This window comes from Metopolophium dirhodum, chromosome 1 (genome assembly GCF_019925205.1).
Source record: "Metopolophium dirhodum isolate CAU chromosome 1, ASM1992520v1, whole genome shotgun sequence".
NCBI classification, from domain to species: Eukaryota; Metazoa; Arthropoda; class Insecta; order Hemiptera; family Aphididae; genus Metopolophium; species Metopolophium dirhodum.
Window position 1 is genome coordinate 23,231,188 of NC_083560.1, and position 20,690 is coordinate 23,251,877.

Genomic DNA, 20,690 nt, shown 5'->3' on the forward strand with positions numbered 1-20,690 from the left:
TTTCTAAAACAAATTTAGTAACATTTGTCATGGAAATTCGTTAAATAGTCCAGTTATGAACAGACATGTTTATTTGTCGAAATATATAAATTCTAGCAAAGTAAATAAATGATTGAGATAGAATCAATTAATTTAAAATTTAATTTACTTAGCATTTATTCTTGATATCACATCTTTATAATGTTTAAGTCTTATAAATTACTAGTTTTATTAAATTTAAGTTAACTCAGCATTTATTAATGATATCACATCTTTATAATGCTGAAGTCTTATAGATGACTAGTTTTTTTTTATTTAGCTATTTTTTACACGGAGTTCGACAAAGTGTTTTTGTTGGGATATCAGTAGTTTTTTATAACATATTTTTATGTACTGGCATCTAATATGTAATGTTTTATGTTTTTATTCATTTATTTTATTATTATGTTTTTTATTTAATATACTTTCAACTTTTTAAGTGTTTCTTCGATAAGTAAAGGTAAGTGAAAAGCCCTTCCTACAGATTTCTCTATCATTGAGTTTTTAGGCTGTTTTCTACCAGATACAGGAGCCATTTTCATAACAACTTGAAACACTTTAGCTCGTTGTATTAAAATTGTTTCATAGTCATTTAAATTAGAAAGTACATGGGGTGTATCTCGAGAATGTTAACTATTAAGTATACAAGTCGGAGGTAAACAATTTGTTCGAAATATTTTCAAACAGTAGTTACACACATATTCATTTGGCAAATTATTTACTTGAACATATTCAACAAGATTATTCCAATAGTCATTAATAGGAATTTTTTTAATTTTATTAAGACATGTTACATACAGACAGTAACACATTTTGTGAAATGATATACAAATATTTATAGGTAAATCTAATATTCTTTTATTATAACAATCGAATGACTGAGAATACGTTTCAAGTATCTCATCTTCACTACTAAATTCAAAAGTACCTAAATAATAACATTTTCTTTGATTTTTTTTCCATTTCAGTTAAAATATTTATGTTTAAACTATAAATAGCATTATTAATTTTTAAAATATTTTTTTGTGCACTTTGCATTTTGTATATACATGAAACAATTTTCCTTATACTTGGATAATGAGGTCCTAAACTATTTAAAAATAATAAAATTGAAGAACAGTTTGAAATCAATGTAACAAGACAAAGTGTGCCTAAGTTTATAGCTCTGTCGTGCCTGGCTAGTACATAAGTCAATATTTTTAATTATGTTGGGAAAATCAGTTATTGGTGTACTTAATAGATGCTTAACTATTTTAATAACTCTTGGAATAGCATATGTATAATTTAAGTTACATAACATCTCATTACAATACCAAGATAGTACTGGAAGTTCTATGTTAAATGGCTGAAATAAATTCATTATTTTACCATTTTCATTTATTTCAAGTTTAATTTTATTCATAGAACTCTATGGCTTGTAAACTGTATCTGAGTAAAATGGTTCTGTATACTTGGAGTCTTGGAATGATAAGATTGCCCTAAGATAAAATTTAAGAAAATTGTAGTTTAGTTCATCATTAATATCTGGAATACTAGCTGTATAGTTAATGTTCTTATTTATTACTTTTTTTAGTTTATTTATTTGTTTTGTCTTTTGATAAATAACAACGTTTTGCTTTCTGAATTTAAAAACCCATTTCAAAATCCTATCAATAACAATTCTAGACTTATACAGTGGCATATTTAATTTATGCATACGTTTATTAGTCCACTTTTCTACGCTTCCATAAAATGGAAATATTTTTTTTGATTTCATAGAAATTTTTTTTGTGGTTTTGGTGATCGAATTTTTTATTAAACGTTCATCCATAGACACTGGGCTCACAGCCACACTAGTGGTTTTTTTTTAAAAATAATTTCTCCTTTTTCGTAACTTCTATTTGTATGTCTTAGAAACCATTTTAGAAATAAAGAATCACAAATTATAATATGAATAAATAATATAGTACGGCCTACTACAACACTGTAACAAACGAGACAACTAATAAAATGTGGTTTGCGCGGCGGCGGCGAATAAACACATCTATATACACCGAACGTCACCAGAAACATCAAACATGAATGTCGATATAAGAAATAACGAATACGATAAGCGAAGACGCGAGCAACGGCGGGAACCGCAAGTCGCAACCGCTGCCCAGTTGCATACGTGCGCTGCTGCGTGAAACGTAATAACTAAAAACGGTCGAGCACAATAATAATTTTGCTTAAAAAATACTCGACTTTTTTGTTAATATATTCGTTATTATTCAACCAATTTTTTTCGAAAATGACAAAGTTATAATCTACAAATCATGCCCGATCTATTGATACCACAAACAGACCAATCCGTTCATTCATTAGGTCTGTAGCCCTGGCTAAAGAAAACGGGCAAATGTACACACATTCAATGGGCAAACTCTGGCTCGTGTAATATACTACGGTAGTGACCGCTTCGCTTTTTTTACTTAGCTTCGCGCCACTACTGTCGCGCTGGATATATATATATATATATATAATATTATATATAAGTGTTTAATTATTTTACTATAAAATATATTTTAGTATTTATTTATTTTCTTCAAATTATAATGACTTATAACCTATTGCATATTATACCTGTTTGACTTAAGCCCTTTCGCATCATGACTTAAGACCTATTACATATAATTTCATAAGACTTATGCCCTTTGTCATTAAAATAAGTTATAGTTAGTGACTTATGCATTTTCCAATAAAAAAATTCTCTATAATGATTAATTACCATACGCATTCTATTTTATCTCGTAAACCAAATCTCACATTGCATCTAAAGTGGTACCATTCAGCACGGCTTGAAATTTCACATAAACTGAAAATGCCCAAAAATGACTTAAGCACTTTCTCTTAAGAACTGTCCATATGGTTAAAACTCGTTGCCCTAAGTTTCAATGGAGGTTGCCTATGTAGAGCCCCTGATATACGTTGCTTTACTTCGCACTTCGCAGTCCTGTACCTAACTAATAATACTAATTGACATTTGTAAGTTTGTATTTAGTTTTAATACATTTTAGGATGGCCATTATAGAAATTGGCACCAATTTAGATCTCATTTCTTTTGTCGTTGAAGTTCACAACCAAGGAACATATTATAATACTGGACTTGGCTCTCATTTTACATATATGTTTTTGATCGGATATAATATATATTATATTGTGTTAAAGTTTTGGCGGTCTGGAAATTCTTTACGATTTGTCAAAAAAGATTGGTCTAGTTACGCCTATTCTCATACCAATGATTATTTATAAGCAACATAACGACATAGTCGACGGCCGAATACATAAGAAGTTGCCTATGAAATGTTCCTTAGATTCTATTAGTCATATAATAAACCCCCTAAACACCAATGGATGGTTGCAGGGAAGCGTTGTGTAGAACCGTATATAAAATTGCCTATATTGACCCTTTTTGCAATTACTTTCTTTGTAATAATTTCCTAATTTTGTTAAACATAAGAGTATTATTTATTAGTACAATTAAAAGTAAAATAGTTTAATTTATAAAATAATATGATCGCCATTTAAAATTTAAAATTTAATAATACACAATTCATAATAAAAATAATAACACATTATTTTTTACCAATAATATAGAATTTAAATGAAAATAGTTTAATACATATAATATTATCGCCATTTAAAACGTTAATATAATAAAGAAATCCTTACTAACCAGTACAAGTGGTGTTTTGATTGTCCATTCATCTGATGATCATTATCCGTGTAAGATGAAATTTAATTTCTTTATATTATTGTTGAAAAATAGGTTACTTATTATTATTTTATTGTGATTTGTGTATTATTTTATTTTAAATGACTATCATAATATTATTAATGTATTAAACTATTTTACTATTTACTATTTACTTTAATTTGTTGTTATTATTTATTTATAATAAAATCAGTAGGTATAAATATAAATTATAAATATTTTGTAATATCATAACGGTTGAGTGTGAAAAATTGTTTAGATTACCTATAATTGGTGTTTAAGATTTTAGATTTCGGTTCAGCTGATTGACCAGACCTTATTTAATTTGTTTAAATTGAATGAAGAAATTAATACAAACAAAATAATAGTTCATGCAAATGTTGATAGTGAGATTGAAGATAAATTACCAGAAAAAAACAGAAAAAATGCAGAAATTGATTTAATATTTATTGTGAATTTGCTATAATTTGAGTTACATTTTCAATTAATTTTGTTTTGTAATTTATTCATAGTTTACAAATGTATATTAATTTTTCCATTCACACAAGTAGTTGGTAAAAATCAGATAATATAACTTAATTAATTATACTTAATACGTTAAAAGCTAGATAAGTTGAACATAAAGAATAAATAAATTTAAAAATGGTTTAAAGAAACAATGACTTATATATGAAAAACGTATGTTTGCATATGTTTTCCTTTGAACAGGATAAGACAGTTAAAAGTTATTTATGATTATTTGAATATTATATTCATGGAAATCAATACTTCTTTGTAATCTTTTAGTGCTTTGATGATTGATAAGCAAAAACCCTTGGAAAGTGGTAATAATGGATATCCAGGAACAAGTTTTTCATCTAAAAATTAAATATGACAAAAAAAATAATAGTATTATAACTGATATGTACTAAATAATAAATACTATTATTTGGTGTAAACTGTATCAATTATAATATATAATGAACTAATAATTGTTGAATTAATAGTAATTACCTTCAGTTAATTCTTTTTCAGACATTTTAATCCAATTTTCAATTGTACTGATTAACCTAAAAATATTGATAAATATGTCATACTGCAATTGAAATATTCTATTACGTAGTTAAAATGTACAAAAAACATACTTTGGACCATGTGTTTTTAAGTGTTCCAGTATTTCTTCTTCAAAATACCCTGCAGTTTTAACGCCTCTACATGAAAAAATAAAAAATATTAAAATTAATAATCTTTATTATAATGTTGTAGAAATAATGGGTATTCTCAAAATGGAAGGGCTTTTTTAAAATTTTAAGTAACAAGTAAATTTAATATTGGAGTGTTTGAAACCCATGCACTTCTTTTATAGTGGTAAATGGTAATTGGTAAATCATTTTTAATTTATTATTTTTTTTCTAAGTGTCAACCATTTGAAAAACACATTATATTCAACATTGTCTCAGACTTTCACACTGTTATTGCTAAACTAAGAATATTGCACGCAAAACTGAAGGAATTATAAATTTCCTAAAGCAGCCTTTATGTTATAATATTAGGTTCATTCAATATCTCCCAATACATATATATTATTTAAATTATTGTTCAACAAATCAGCATCTATTTTGGCTCGTAAGAGAACATTTCGTGTAATATGGAGTAAATTGACTTATATAAATGACCTATATAATATAATTTACATATATACACTTTTTAATTTTCCTAGTTTAAAAAAATTTGTAGAAACGTCTTTATAGGTCAAAATTGTGTTGGCATTTGTGTTTAATGTCAAGGAAATTGATAAATCTATTTTTATAAATGACAGTTTTTTAAATATGGGACAGTCAAAATAATATTGCTTAAAATTAAGAATATTTGTTATCAATTTTTTTTATCACCTTGTTAAAAAAATTCTGAGAACGCTGCGAAAAATTATAATTGAAATTTCTGAATGTTACCAAATGATATTTTTGTAGGGCCACATAAGGAATCTGGAAATTGTTTGTGGACTATCAAAATTGCAGATGTTGTGATAAATTACAACACTCGAACGTGTATTAACGGTTTTTACTTATTTTCTCATCTACGGGCTGGATAAAAATTGTGTGCGGGCTGCCATTTAATGACCCCAGGTATATACTTTAAAAGCATGCATAAATCTAATAAAATTAGTTCATATTACACAACTTGAATAACCCTGAAAAATTAGCTATAAATTAACCAATATTTTTTTTTAACTTTAATATAACCTCTACATTAACTAAATATTAATTTAAAAAAAAATATTTAACCCTTTGACAATTGCTGTGCGTATACACGACAGCACTAATATCACTGAAATTCTGTAATTGAGTAATCAATTTCTAATTATTTACAGAAAATAGAATGGAAATCTCCAATCAAAAAAACTATTTCCAATAAAATTAATTTAATGCAGTACAGCCAGTTATAGTCATATTTTAATGCAGTAGTCAAAGGCTTAACAACTCTGTTTTGTTTTAACTTACAAATTCATGTTTAACATATTTGTCATTGACTGCACTACTTTGATCAGAGCCATTTCGTTGTAAACACGAGAGTTTTCTTTTGCAAGCTTTTGACCTCGCTGGGAATCAAATCCAGGTTCATTATAATATGGTTCACTCACCAATATCAGTCCTGAAACAATAATTATAAAATATTAATATTAGAGTAAGTATAAAAATAAATTTTCACCACCTTGTATTGATAATAGAAGCTGTAATAAATTTGAATTATTAGGTGACCATAATTCAACACCTTGACCAGACCAAGTACCCAAAAGACTAAGGCATACTTTTCCATCTTCGTATAGATTTGGATTCAACCGGTCTACACAATAACTATAATAATGACAGAGTGGAGGTTGGTTTGGATATGTGGGTGGAATTTTGACATCAAATAGAAACAAACCACCAGCATATGGCGTTTTTTCTGGTCCTCTAATCATAATTGAAAACAAATCCTAAAATAATAAATAATTAAGGTACAAATAGAGAAATATTTATTATTTTGTCAACTTCTTCTAACTATTATTCAAATAATAATAATATATTAATATTGCTAAATTAATAAACTAATTTAATTTTATATTCATAAAACTAGTATATTATTAATTACCACACGATTTTCAAAAGTTTTCACCCAAATTCCTGCCGGTAAACTTTTTTGAAGTATTTGGATGTCTTTGGCAATAACTTTTGGTAATGATAGATTTAAATTATCTGTGTCATTGATGTATTTGTGTGAATTATCCATAAGTGTTTCTACCACATCAAAAACTGTAAAATAAAATAGATAAAATTAAAAACCATTTCATTTTTTTGACTTCAGATTTCAATATAAAAACTTTCATAAAATGCGTACGGTCCTTTTCACATAGACGCGCATCATATGTGTGAGTTTGAAATTCATAACTTTTGGTAAATATTGTAAATAAGTTAATAAGCACCACTAAATGGGAAACGCAACATCATTGGGGTGGTGCATATAAACTGAAACGCGCAGGTATAATACATGGCTGTGTGATATATGCTTAATAAGACGTCAAACACGCATTAACTGTTTCTGCTATACTATTTTATTCTACTTAAAAAAATATTAACTGTAGGGACTAAAACTTACCGCTATTGCTTATATTTTTTATAATTTTCTATACACAATGAAATGTTCAAAATATTTATACTATTATAAACTATTCATACCATGAATATAGTTTCATATAATTCAGCAGTTAAATTTATATTCAATTTATTTGGAAAAAAATAGTTCAAACTATCAGATTAAGAAATTATTAATAATATTATAAATCAAATATTAGCCATAGAAATATTCGATCTCACATGTCACACCCGCAAGTGTTGTGTCCGTCTAACAAATGTACAACATAGCAAAAACCGTTTTGCGCGGGACAACTTTTATCATTCTGTGTTTGTAGTAGTGGCTCCAAAATTTCTGAGCATGTCCATATTGTAAATAACATAAATACAATAAAAGTTATTTGCTTCTAAAAATTTGGTTTTCATTTCATTTGCCTATAAAAATGATTGGATAGTACTATTAAAAAAAAAAGCACGCTGTTGCACACATAAAGTTCTTCTCTACGTGTTGTGAAAATCTGGTAGTTCTACAACAAATATGGAGTGAGAAAAGTTGTCCAGCGCAAAGCAGTTTTTGCTATGTTGTACATTTGTAAAACGGAGACAACACATGCGGGTGTGACATCCTCTTAAACTTATAATTGTTTTTATGTATCCAACAACGAATCGATTTATAAAATTGAACATACAAATTATGGCGTAATGTAAATTTAGAAGTGATTTTCCTCTTAGATTCACAACATTAGCAATTTTTTATGAAAAATAAAAAAATGTTTTAAGATTTTAATTTTTAATTTTAATTTATATGTAGTACATAAAAATGTAGGGATTTATAGTCTGTACAAACCTCCAGCTTCTTCAGGTTTGGTTATACTTTGATTATATTCTGGTTTGGTTACTTCGTATACTGGCTCTGTATCCAATGTAATAAATCGACATTCAGCAGGATGTGGTTTAATTACTGGAAGTACAGATGCTGGCTCAGTAACATCCATTATTTCTGGTCTAAGGTCATCGCTTTCATCTTTTGTATCACAATCTGTTATTATTCCATACTTAAATTTATATTCAATTTATTTGGAAAAAAATAGTTCAAACTACCAGATTAAGAAATTATTAATAATATTATAAATCAAATATTAGCCATAGAAATATTCGATCTCACATGTCACACCCGCAAGTGTTGTGTCCGTCTAACAAATGTACAACATAGCAAAAACCGTTTTGCGCGGGACAACTCTTATCATTCCTTGTTTGTAGTAGTGGCTACAAAATTTCTGAGCATGTCCATATTGTAGATAACATAAATACAATAAAAGTTATTTGCTTCTAAAAATTTGGTTTTCATTTCATTTGCCTATAAAAATGATTGGATAGTACTATTAAAAAAAAAAGCACGCTGTTGCACACATAAAGTTCTTCTCTACGTGTTGTGAAAATCTGGTAGTTCTACAACAAATATGGAGTGAGAAAAGTTGTCCAGCGCAAAGCAGTTTTTGCTATGTTGTACATTTGTAAAACGGAGACAACACATGCGGGTGTGACATCCTCTTAAACTTATAATTGTTTTTATGTATCCAACAACGAATCGATTTATAAAATTGAACATACAAATTATGGCGTAATGTAAATTTAGAAGTGATTTTCCTCTTAGATTCACAACATTAGCAATTTTTTATGAAAAATAAAAAAATGTTTTAAGATTTTAATTTTTAATTTTAATTTATATGTAGTACATAAAAATGTAGGGATTTATAGTCTGTACAAACCTCCAGCTTCTTCAGGTTTGGTTATACTTTGGTTATATTCTGGTTTGGTTACTTCGTATACTGGCTCTGTATCCAATGTAATAAATCGACATTCAGCAGGATGTGGTTTAATTACTGGAAGTACAGATGCTGGCTCAGTAACATCCATTATTTCTGGTCTAAGGTCATCGCTTTCATCTTTTGTATCACAATCTGTTATTATTCCATACTTAGAACAATATGATTCTTTGAGAACAAGATAAACTTTCATTATGAAATCTGACACAAACTGTTTTAATTTAGTTTCACTGTCCTATAAATAAATAAGTAATTAGTGCTGGGTTGCTTGAAAATTGTTTAATTTAATGCTTTAATGAAATTCAATGGACCAACTATAGACCACTAAATCGTGTTTAAGAATAGCTAGACTATTCATGGACTATTAAATGTTTAGTGATTTTTCACTAAACTCGGCTTAAATCAATGCAATATAATATACTAAATAGTATGAACTTAAATGCTATTTCAATTATTTACTTTAATGAAAATCTCATATGGCAGTTCTCCTTCTTCAACTAATTCTCTTTCTTCTTTGTCTTTAATATCTGTAAAAATATACATTTGATTATAAAATAAACTTAACATAGATCATTATCAAGAACGGAGACATTATTGATCATGTTATGTAAATATGCAACTTTTAACCATCTGATTTATCATTACAGAACAGTTAGGTATATACAATACGGAAACTATCTATTAATAACTTTGAAATAAATTAACTCTATGACAAAATTACTTGTGCACACATGTACAGTAATAGTGCTATTAATCTAGTTATGTTCTTATAATTATGGCTGCATCTATATAGAGTCCACGCTAAACAAACTAGCAGTTGGTGACACCATCCAACGCGAGGTGTTCTACAGCTGGTATTACAAATTTATTTGGCGCGCTATACACACCCATAAGAATGCAGTTTTTGTGTGTGAAAGTTACACTGAATATATACCCTTTTGATTGCTAATGTCGGATGGGGGCAGAGTCATTACTGCCAGTCCGTTTGGCATGGACTATAATATCATAATATGATCTATAAAATTAAAAACAATAAAATATAATACCTATTCTTGAGATTATTTTGTTTATTAATTTTGAGATATTATCCATGAGATCCTTATAACATGTTTCTATTTCTTTTTCTTTTTCTTTACATTCTGAAGTTGGCCACAACGAACTAAGGTTAAATCCTAACCTATGTATCAGTATACCATTTTTATACTTAAAATAAACTCAAAATCATTTTAATTTAATCGACAAATTACCTATATTGTTCTAAAGCTTTTTTTAATTTAAGCACTTTATCCATGTCACAATTTTGTTTAACAGCATCTAGAAATAATTTTATAGTCGTAACAGATTGCTCTAGTAATTGGCCTAATAGTCTTGCATATTCCTGCTCATCGTGTAGTTGTTCACTGCTTTTACTATATAACATATACAAATAAAATATTAAAACAATTACTTGGAAAAATATAGCATTAAGAATATATATTTTGAATAAGACACTTAAATTAAATTCTGTGTTTAAATTATTTTATGCAATAAGATTGTAATGTTTTCATGGTTATTTAGGTCATTATAACTTAGCAAAATATAAGTTTAACTTACTTAGATGATCCAGGACCGGTTAAAGACATCCAATCTGTGTATATGTCATATTCTACATCTTGAAAACTGATGCCTTCGCCATTTAGTTTGATACCATATTCTCGTGTACAACATTCCACCCTATTACAAATATACAAAGCACTCATCTTATCTAAGCTAAAATACAATTCTTTTCTGTTCATAAACGTTTAGGCATCTTCACTCAAAATGATAGATATCGTACACAACAGGGGCCTAAGACTGGTCTCCGGATCCTATCGCTCCGGCCCGTTTCCCAGTGTCCTCAACACGCTGGAGTTGGGCCACTCGATATCAGGAGGGTACACAGCAACATGTTACTTGCTATTAGACGCACCCAAAATAATCTCAAGGTAACGAAATAATCGCAGACACCCTAGAAGACATGCCTTTACCGCATCTAGTTGTTATTAAAAATGAAATTTCACAGATGGCCCATTGGTTATTCAACAACTACGTCAACAGTGAACTTAGCAAACTTGCTAAGAATGAAACCCTACCCATAATCTTTAACCAGTACCTACATTCAGTCACTTCCAATCTCCGCGACTACACTGAAATATACACTGACGGCTCCAAAATGGAAAATGGAGTTGGAGCTGCGATAGTACTCAAAGACCACATGTCCAAGCTGAGACTCCCGAATTTTTGCTCAATATACTCAGCAGAGGCAACGGCAATTTCATACGCCCTAGACTGGCCTAGACCTCATAAAAACAAGACACATACTCAAAGCAGCTATACTAAGCGACTCGTTAAGTTCCTTAAGGAGTATCCAAAAATCCTTCACTCCTAATGAGATCGCCAGAAGAATTCAGAACCAACTGCATAACCTCACAAATTCCGAATACTCCATCATCTTGATATGGATTCCCAGTCACAGTCAAATCACGGGAAACGAGAGAGCTAATGAAAAAGCTCGCCAAGCAATAACATCCTCGGACGCTATTAAACGTAATGGCTTTACTCTACACGACGCTAAATATTTATAAAAAATAATCACAAACAACATATGGCTTCGGGCGTAGATACTAGGTTCTTCAAAACTTAACGAAATTAAACACACCATCCTAGCATCACCCTCGCCACCGAACATCTTAAGAAAAATAGATACTGCAATCAATACAATGCGAATCGGACATACATCGTTCACCCATCAACATCTGATGAAGAGGGAAGACGGGGGGACCCCTATTTGTACCAGCTGCGGCACACATCTCACAAATAAGCACATCATAACAGAATGCCTCCAATTTGAGACAGAAAAACGGGAAGCAGGAGATACCCTACAGCCAGACAACATACAAAACACCATCTCAATTTTAATCAATTCTAAGTTAATCAAGCTCCTGTAGCATATAATTTATAACTTGTATATTAATATTTATGTAATTCAACTAAAGATATAATGTAACCATTATAAATCTGTTATATCCAATGGCTCTAGATGCCGAGGCTTAAATAAATAATAATAAAAAAAAATTACTTGGAAAAGTATAGCATTAACAATATATATTTTGAATAAGACACTTACAGTGAAATTCTGTGTTTAAATTTTTTAATGCAATTAGATTGTAATGCTTATTAGGTCATTATAACTTAGCTAAATATAAGTTAAACTTACTTGGATGGTCCAGGACTGGTCATAGACATCAAATCTTCAGATAAGCCATATTCTAAATCTTCAAAAATAAAGCCACCACCATTTACTTTGACAACATATAATTCTTGTGGCCAACATATGGTTTTTTCACCATTAACCCACATCACTAAGATCTAAACAATTAAAACAAATTATAATGTTGACAATTTACACAGATATATTATTATTTAATGAATTGTATAAAAACTTACCTTGCCATCAGGCCCTGCACTTAATACTTGTCCAGCAGTTAAGGTGTTTAAATCTGGGTTTGTATCAGGATTAATATGTATAACGAGATAACCAGATTTAAATTGGACATTCGGATGATGCCTTAAGTCATATACACTAAAATAAGTCTTTTTAATAGGATATGGCCTAAAAATCAGTTATATTAGATTCAGTAATGGTTTTAAGAAATATTAACACAGTTAATTCATACAATGATGGATATTCAGGATAAACTTTAAACCATTGTACATGAGCAGTGCGTTCTGCATGGTCCACAGATTCTACAACACCATAAATGTCAGTTGCAGGACTTTTTTCGGTAACAAAATTGCCAGGAAAAAACTCAAGGTCACCAAGAGTTTTTACTGGGTAGAGATCAGTGGAAGAAACTCCAGTTTCTTTAGTACCATCCTATAAAACAAATAGCTTTGATATAAACTAAAAGATACTGAATATTATATTATATAAATATTAAATAAACTAAGCATTTTAAATGATCCTAATTCCTCCTTTATGGCCTTTAGTAATGTTCTGCAGTTTGTTTTCCGTATGTTGTGCTCCACGCAGAATCCCACTTTTTACATTATATTCTATGCTTTTGTGATAAGTCACTAATGATCTGGTATTAATTATGGTTGGGAATCTCCAAGTCGTTGGTATATTCTTATTTAGATTTTAGAGTATAAAAATGTATTCAAATACATACCTGCCATGTAACATCTACCATAGATTTTGTGTAGCAAATCTCGACTACAACTTTGGAATTTGGTTTGGTTTTTACTTTAGGTATATTGAATTGTTTACTTTTTTTAATCAATGATTTCCTCATACGGTTCCTCTTTACTCTGTTCGATTTTAATGTTTGTACACAACTATTGCCTAAAGAAAATATTAACAATTTATTTCAAGTTTATAAAATAGTTTAGTATATATATTATAGTATATAATAAATTTGTATAATAGATTACACAGAAATGTTTTTTTGAACATGTACACCTTATTTTTACCATTTATTCAAACAATGATTGTTTATTTTATGTGTTCTTAAAATACCATACTTTCAAATACAAAGACTATTTAATAATATTTAAGAATTTTTCAATAGTTATGTATTTTTTAGGTTCCAAACCCCATTGTATACCTATTACAAAATACATATTATATTTAAAGATCCATTATAGCAGTATACTATTAATCGCATTACATAAAATACAACCCAGAAACTAATTAGTATTTTTTTTAATACCATCTAAATTTTAAACACACCAACATTTAAGCATTCTAACATTTTTAAACTGAAAAAATAGAAATGTTAACAAGAAAATAATATTTTCAACCACTTGACAGTTTTAAGAGTTGTTCAAAACCCAGGAATTAAAATTTTATTTCTGAATTAAATTTTCACGCTTTTTTACGCAGCAAATAATATTGTATTCACAAAAAAAAAACTAAAAAAATGGAAGACTGACAATGGTCATAAACATCTCAAAAAGAGTCAAAAAATATATAATCTGAATATAACATTCAGTGAAATTTTCATGTATTTACAGTTATTCGTTTTTGAACAAAAATAACAAAATCGCTACATGAGAAATCGAGTGAATATCCAATCTTGTAAAAATGTATTATTAACTCAAAATATTTGAACATCTTCGTGACTTTTGTTTATTTTGTTAATATTTGTACTCCCCTCCCTCCTTTGTCTGACCACCAATGGTTTGATATTATTTGTATGTACAGCTGCCGTTCCATATAACCAGAAATTGCTTGAATTTTTGCCCCTTAAGAAAAACCTTAAATATCTTATCAAATGTAAACTAAAAACTGTCATTAAAATAAAAAATAAACATTGTCATTACATACATTTAATAAACCGTGTATACATACTTAATAATAAGTCATCTTTATTTATAGGATCCAACTCAATAGGATGTGAACTCTTTGATGGTTGATTGGTACCTAAAAGCTTGTTGTGGTGCTTTTTTTTATTAGTTTTACTGTGTATTGAACATGTTCCAATATTAAAAGCTTCTGCACATTTAGATCGCCACTGTTTCATTGTCATCAAATTATCGGTATATTTAATTGTATACCAATATGTGTCTCCCACATGAATTGAACACGACTCAAATTGATCAATAGTTTTAAGTCTAAAAATATAAAAACATTTAAAACTATTCCATAATAAAATAAATAATATCAAACTATTTATTTGCATTTATGTATAATAATATCCACATTGCAATACCATGTTATGCAAGTTAATTTTTTGAAAATAACATTTAAATACCGTGTACAATTTTGTGTTCACTTTATTAATTACAATATTAAAAAAATAATGATATTACTAACAGTGATTACAAAAACAAAATGATTCTGAACCAAACTTTTTAAAACTAAACTAACTAGAATTAAACAATATTTCTCCGCGACAAGTGTTGATGAAATATAAATATTATTTATTGTATTAATGGGTTATCTAGAAAATAATTTAGAAGTTGTAAAACATATTTTTAATGTATTTACATGGAGTAGTTAGGGTAAGTGGTTGATTACTCTAAGAACTTAATTTAAGGTGCAAACATATTGAACTTGGGTAATAGATTAACATGTTAATAAGTGTTATATGTATTATAGGTCTAATTTGTTGACTCATTAAATGGAAAAATGTGGCATTTATGCAATAGTGACTTATGTTTTAAAATCCACACTTGTAAATAAATATTAGATTATTTTTTTTTAACGTAATATTTGTGGCAATAATATAATTAGTGTATGTGTTTGATGGTTAGTTGTTATTTTCTTGGCCTGCTTCCAAATTAATGCCTAAAAGTTAAGGGCATGAATGATCTAAAAAATAAATCCAAAATATTGATCATTATTCGTTTTTTCAAGCTAACATTTTAATAAGGCTATCTTCCTGTATGCGCTCTACCCCAGATTGCGGTCTACCTGCGATTATCGGACGATTGTTGTATGCGCTCTACTATAAAATTTATATCTTTATTGTTGAATGGTAATAAAGATTAGAACTCTCTTTTTCTACATCATATCATATTTTTTGATCGTATAGGTAATATTAGTCGTTGGGTGACAATACTTGAGTTCATACACGGTTTTATACTTTCATCACGTTACGTTCAAAATGTTAGCAATAGAATTTTACAAAATCATACAAAATGAAGAAACTGTTACTAATTTTTTAATTGCGAAAAATCTATTAGTAAATCTAGAAAATATATTATGCAATAAATGTGATAGTGAAATTAAATATTACATAAAAAAAGAGCGCGGCAATGAAAGAAAATTGTTGAGGTGTAAAAGGAAATGGTGTCAAACCACTCAAAGCATAAGGTAAGAAACATAGGTGTTATTTAATATTTCAGGTATAATATTGTTCATTAATTACCTATATATTACATAGAAAAAATAATAGTTTTTGGACGTACATTGACAAAAATGGCCGAAACAATAGTGGATTGAGCATCGGTGCACAACTTGAACTGGTCTATTATTGGTGTCAAAATATTAAACAGACTACAATTATAAGTTTAACTGGTAGATCACATAATACAGTGTGTGACTGGATGAACTTGTGCCGTGATGTACCTGTCAGAATGTTCGAAAATCGTTCTAAGTTGGGAGGACTCGGAATAGTGATCCAAGTTGACGAATGCTTATTAAGAGGATCGAGGAAAAATAATAAAGGTCGACTTCGACTTGCAGATTTACCAGCCGAAAATCTTAACGTCGACGACGACGACGACTCGGAAAATGTTAATCCTTTAGAACACGGAGCAAGAAACTACGGAAAACGGCTTAATGGACATGGGTATTCGGCTTGTGTGACAATAAAGAAGGAAGGTATTTTGTTGTCCAAAAAAGGGACAAAACGACTTTACACGAAATCATACAAAGAGAGGTTATTGCTGGGTCTATAATACATTCCGATGGCTGGTCAGGGTATAATGGACTCTCGGACCACGGGTACAACCACTATGTTGTAAATCATAGCGAAAATTTCGTAGATCCAATATCCAAGGCACATACCCAGAGAATCGAAAGTTTATGGCGGCCTCTAAGACTGAAAATCGTGAAAAATATGTGTGGTACAACTCCAGATTTGCTTCCAAGGTATAATATATTATAATATAATAATAAAAATACGAAGGTAAATATAAATATAATAATAATTACAGGTATCTCATTGAAACGTGGTGGAGAGGAATTAATAAAAGTGACACATTTAACGCTTTTCTGAGGGACATGGCACAAGTATTTTAATATTTATTTAAAATATTATTTAATTTTTTTTATTTCATTTTATATTTATTATTTATAATTATTATTGAAACAAATAACGAGACGGCGACAAAACAATGACGTGCGTTGATATTATAATATAATCATTTTCATTACTTTATTCATAACAATTTTTGTTCGTTATTAAAACTACTTTACATCATCCCACTTATACTTGAATATATTGTCTATAAATGAAACTATTTGTAGGGTGGAAAAACACGGTAGAGCGCATACTGCAGTCGCAATGCTGCCGGTAGAGCGCATACAGGAAGATAGCCTTTAATAATAACAAAAAATATGCAAAACATAACATGGTCAGAAATTAAAATAATATTAAGTATGATAATGATTACAAAAGTAATCACAATAACATCTAAGATAATCAAGGATATTGCTAATATTCTAACTCTATGAGTACGAGGCTACCGACATATAACAACGGTATATACACAATAACTTGGTACCTATTTATCATGTTTGTATTTAACAAGTACCTATAACAAAAATATTCATTTTTCTTTTGTACTTACTTTTTCAAATTATCACCAGTAAATAATCTCTCTGGCCAATATGTTTCATGCAAATTTATTCTAATTGATGTTTGGCAGTACCAATGAACTTCAACTGATGATACAATAACATCTTGAACATAAACTTTGACCCACTAAAAATATGTATGGTATGCATAGTATTAATGGAACTCATTTATATAATTATTTTGTTTAATTACCTGGGACCCAAATTTATAGCTGAAATTCTTCTTATAATTGTGCAATAAACATTTCATTAGGTTACTGATCTTTAAAAATTTTGCTTTTTCTAAGGAATCTAGACATATTTTTAATTTTTGCCCATGATAAAATACATTGTCATCAATGGAAAAACTCTAAAATTTAAAAACATTAGAATTAAAAGAAATTTGTTGTGCTATTTTATAAATGGTAATAAATAGGGCTCAGATATAAAGCACAATTAATAACAAAAAAAGCATAAAATTGTTTGAAAAAAGCAATAAAAGCATGACCAACAATTAACTTAAACTAGGTATAAAATTGAATAAAAAAAAATAAAAAAATGAATTAACTACCATATATAATAAAAGACGCATAGTATGCTTTAAAATCAGAGCCCTAGTAATAAATAATACAATTAATAACTAATTAACAATTAAAAGGAAATGTATAAAAAAATATTTTTTTTTAGAATAAAAAATTCTGCAAATTCGTGTTTTCCTATATTAGAATAATTAATATAAAAGTAGACTTACGTCACTTGTAGATAGACTTATGAAGTCTCGCCTATTTGGATCCTCTAATGTAAAAATAGATCCATTCTGTGAAACAAATGTAACTTTACGTTTGACATCATAAACTTCACCAACACATGATTCATAAAAAACCGAGGAATGAATTGCGAAGGGCTATAAATAAAATGTAATAATCAACAATTAATTATACTTCTAAAATTTGTAGTAATAAATTAACTAAAAACTATTAAAATAACATTTGATATCAATAAAAAAAAAATTTAATTTCCATTTTCTACAATATGTATATAAGATGTGCATCATACATACTTTATAACACTTGAGTCAAGTGTTATAAAGTATGTGGAGGGTCAAGTGACTTGACGTTACACTAATATAATACTAATTATAAACTTATTATGAAAATATCTGGAAGATCTATAAAATAATAAAATAGATAAATGAGATAGTTGGATAATTTAAGGAACACAAGAACTGATTTTATTATGATATATAATATCTGTTTCACATTATTTAGTCATTGATTATTTCCCACACAAAAAGTGGGAATGTATAGTTGAATATTCATGTAATTTGTCGAATCCAAGTATTCCGTATTCGTATATAATTGTCAAATATATGAGTCTTGAGAACCCGGCTTTGGTATAAAAATAGAACATTATTGCTTAAGCAAAATAATATATTGAAATTAAAAGAACTTTAATTTATTTGTGTAAATATTAGTGATGGTCAACGACATCATTTTGTGTATGGGTATCGTTCCGGTTTTTTCAGATATTGTATCTCTATATCCTAAGCTATTGTAAGCTGTACGATATCGTTATCGTATCGATAATATTTTTAAATTACCTATTTTAAATATTAACATCTTTGTAATAATTAGTTTTTACTTATTAAAATGTAGAATTAATATAAATATTTAATTAATAATTATTATTTCTTAATTCAAAAATTTGCTGTACATGGATAATTAATGAGAAGAAAAAAATCTTGTTACAATCATTCCCGACATACAATTGGATATAATATCGATATCAAAAATTTTTCAAAATATCGATATTGTTGCCCATCACTTGTAATTATAGCTGCCTAATATTTAAAATATTAAATATGTACATACTTTTGTGTGAGTAAAGTTTCGGAAATTGATATTTTCTATTATTTTGTTGGTATTAAGTATTTTTACTGTGGCATATATATCAATATTTTCACAATATCCAAATTGACTTGGCTTGCCTTCACTAAATTTTCGTACTACATCACCAGGCATTAATGATCGATCCATTAACACAACCTAGGAAATTAAAAAAAAACAATTAAGGCTCTAGTTTCAAAACATTTAAACTGTCGATATATGGGTATTATACTTTATCATCAGAGATAATTTCTTCAGCACCTTTTGGATGCCAGATCACTTTGATCTCATTATGATTCTTATATGCAGTCTTTTTGAACTCAGTTTCTGATCGCGGTCTGTTTGCCGTTAAAACCAAACCATACTTTACTTGACCAGTATTTGAAGACACCGTGGCCACTTCATCTTTTTTAAAGAACTTTTCATCATCGTTCTCCATTATTTTATTGCACCTTTTAACACGTAAATAAAACAAGGTTGTGTAAAAATACTTACACCGGCTTACATCAACCACGCCTAATGTATGTTATTGATTTTATACAATAAAAGTTGGAAATTAAATTCTGTTCTAAATCTAAATGACTTATATAGAAATATTGATAAACATTATAATTATTTTTTTAAGTGATGCAATGAGTGATCATATGGTAACATTGATTTGACATTCTCAACCAATCATATCGAACTACAAGGACATTACACATTATTTGTTGTCAACATATTTTTGGCGCTCATTTTGAAAAAAATATTTTATACTCATGAATATATTGATTTTACAATGTTTTTTTTTATTTTTTGTGAGTCATTTTAAAGCAATAAAGATTCTTCAATTTTCTACTTCAGAATTTTTCCAAGGTAGAAAATTAAATCTAGTTGGTAAATTGGGAAAATGGACATTCCCTCCCCCCATATTTCTAAAGTTTATTATCGACTAATAATATTGAATTTCATAATTCAATATTATTTATTATTTAATATGAAATTATTTTTTTTTAAGAAAATATTAAATATATAAACATTTTTTTACTTTCGTTAATATAATAGTTTATCAATGTAAATGTTTGATCCACGATCCACAGAACTACTTAAAACAAAATATAATTAATAATTAATAATAATGGCTAAAAATTCGGACATAAAAATGATACATTTTGTAAAAAACATTTGATTACTGATTTCTAAAGTCTAAAAACATATTATTATTATTTTTGTAAAACTGTACCAGTTTAGATATTCAACAATTTAATAATTGCTTTTGAATTTGATTCAAGAAGTTCAGTTAATCAAAAATATACGTACATCTATAATTTATTATATTTATGAAAATATTTGAAA

At 28.3% G+C, this 20,690-nt stretch overlaps 1 protein-coding gene across 1 annotated transcript; it reads right to left on the reverse strand.

Moving 5' to 3' along the window:
• Positions 1-4,182: 4,182 nt before the first annotated feature.
• LOC132935321 ((E3-independent) E2 ubiquitin-conjugating enzyme UBE2O-like) lies at positions 4,183-19,794 on the reverse strand. The gene is made up of 22 exons (XM_061001839.1): positions 19,588-19,794; positions 19,341-19,514; positions 18,221-18,373; positions 17,684-17,839; positions 17,484-17,617; positions 14,536-14,798; positions 13,355-13,527; positions 12,860-13,059; positions 12,630-12,795; positions 12,400-12,551; positions 10,758-10,877; positions 10,412-10,573; positions 10,211-10,341; positions 9,624-9,691; positions 9,108-9,399; positions 8,186-8,377; positions 6,860-7,020; positions 6,440-6,704; positions 6,229-6,379; positions 4,873-4,938; positions 4,742-4,797; positions 4,183-4,605 (listed from the first exon to the last, which is right to left on the reverse strand). Exons 1-22 carry the CDS (start codon positions 19,792-19,794, stop codon positions 4,484-4,486), a joined length of 3,564 nt encoding a protein of 1,187 aa, XP_060857822.1. The 3' UTR covers positions 4,183-4,483.
• Between the last annotated feature and the right edge of the window lie 896 nt (positions 19,795-20,690).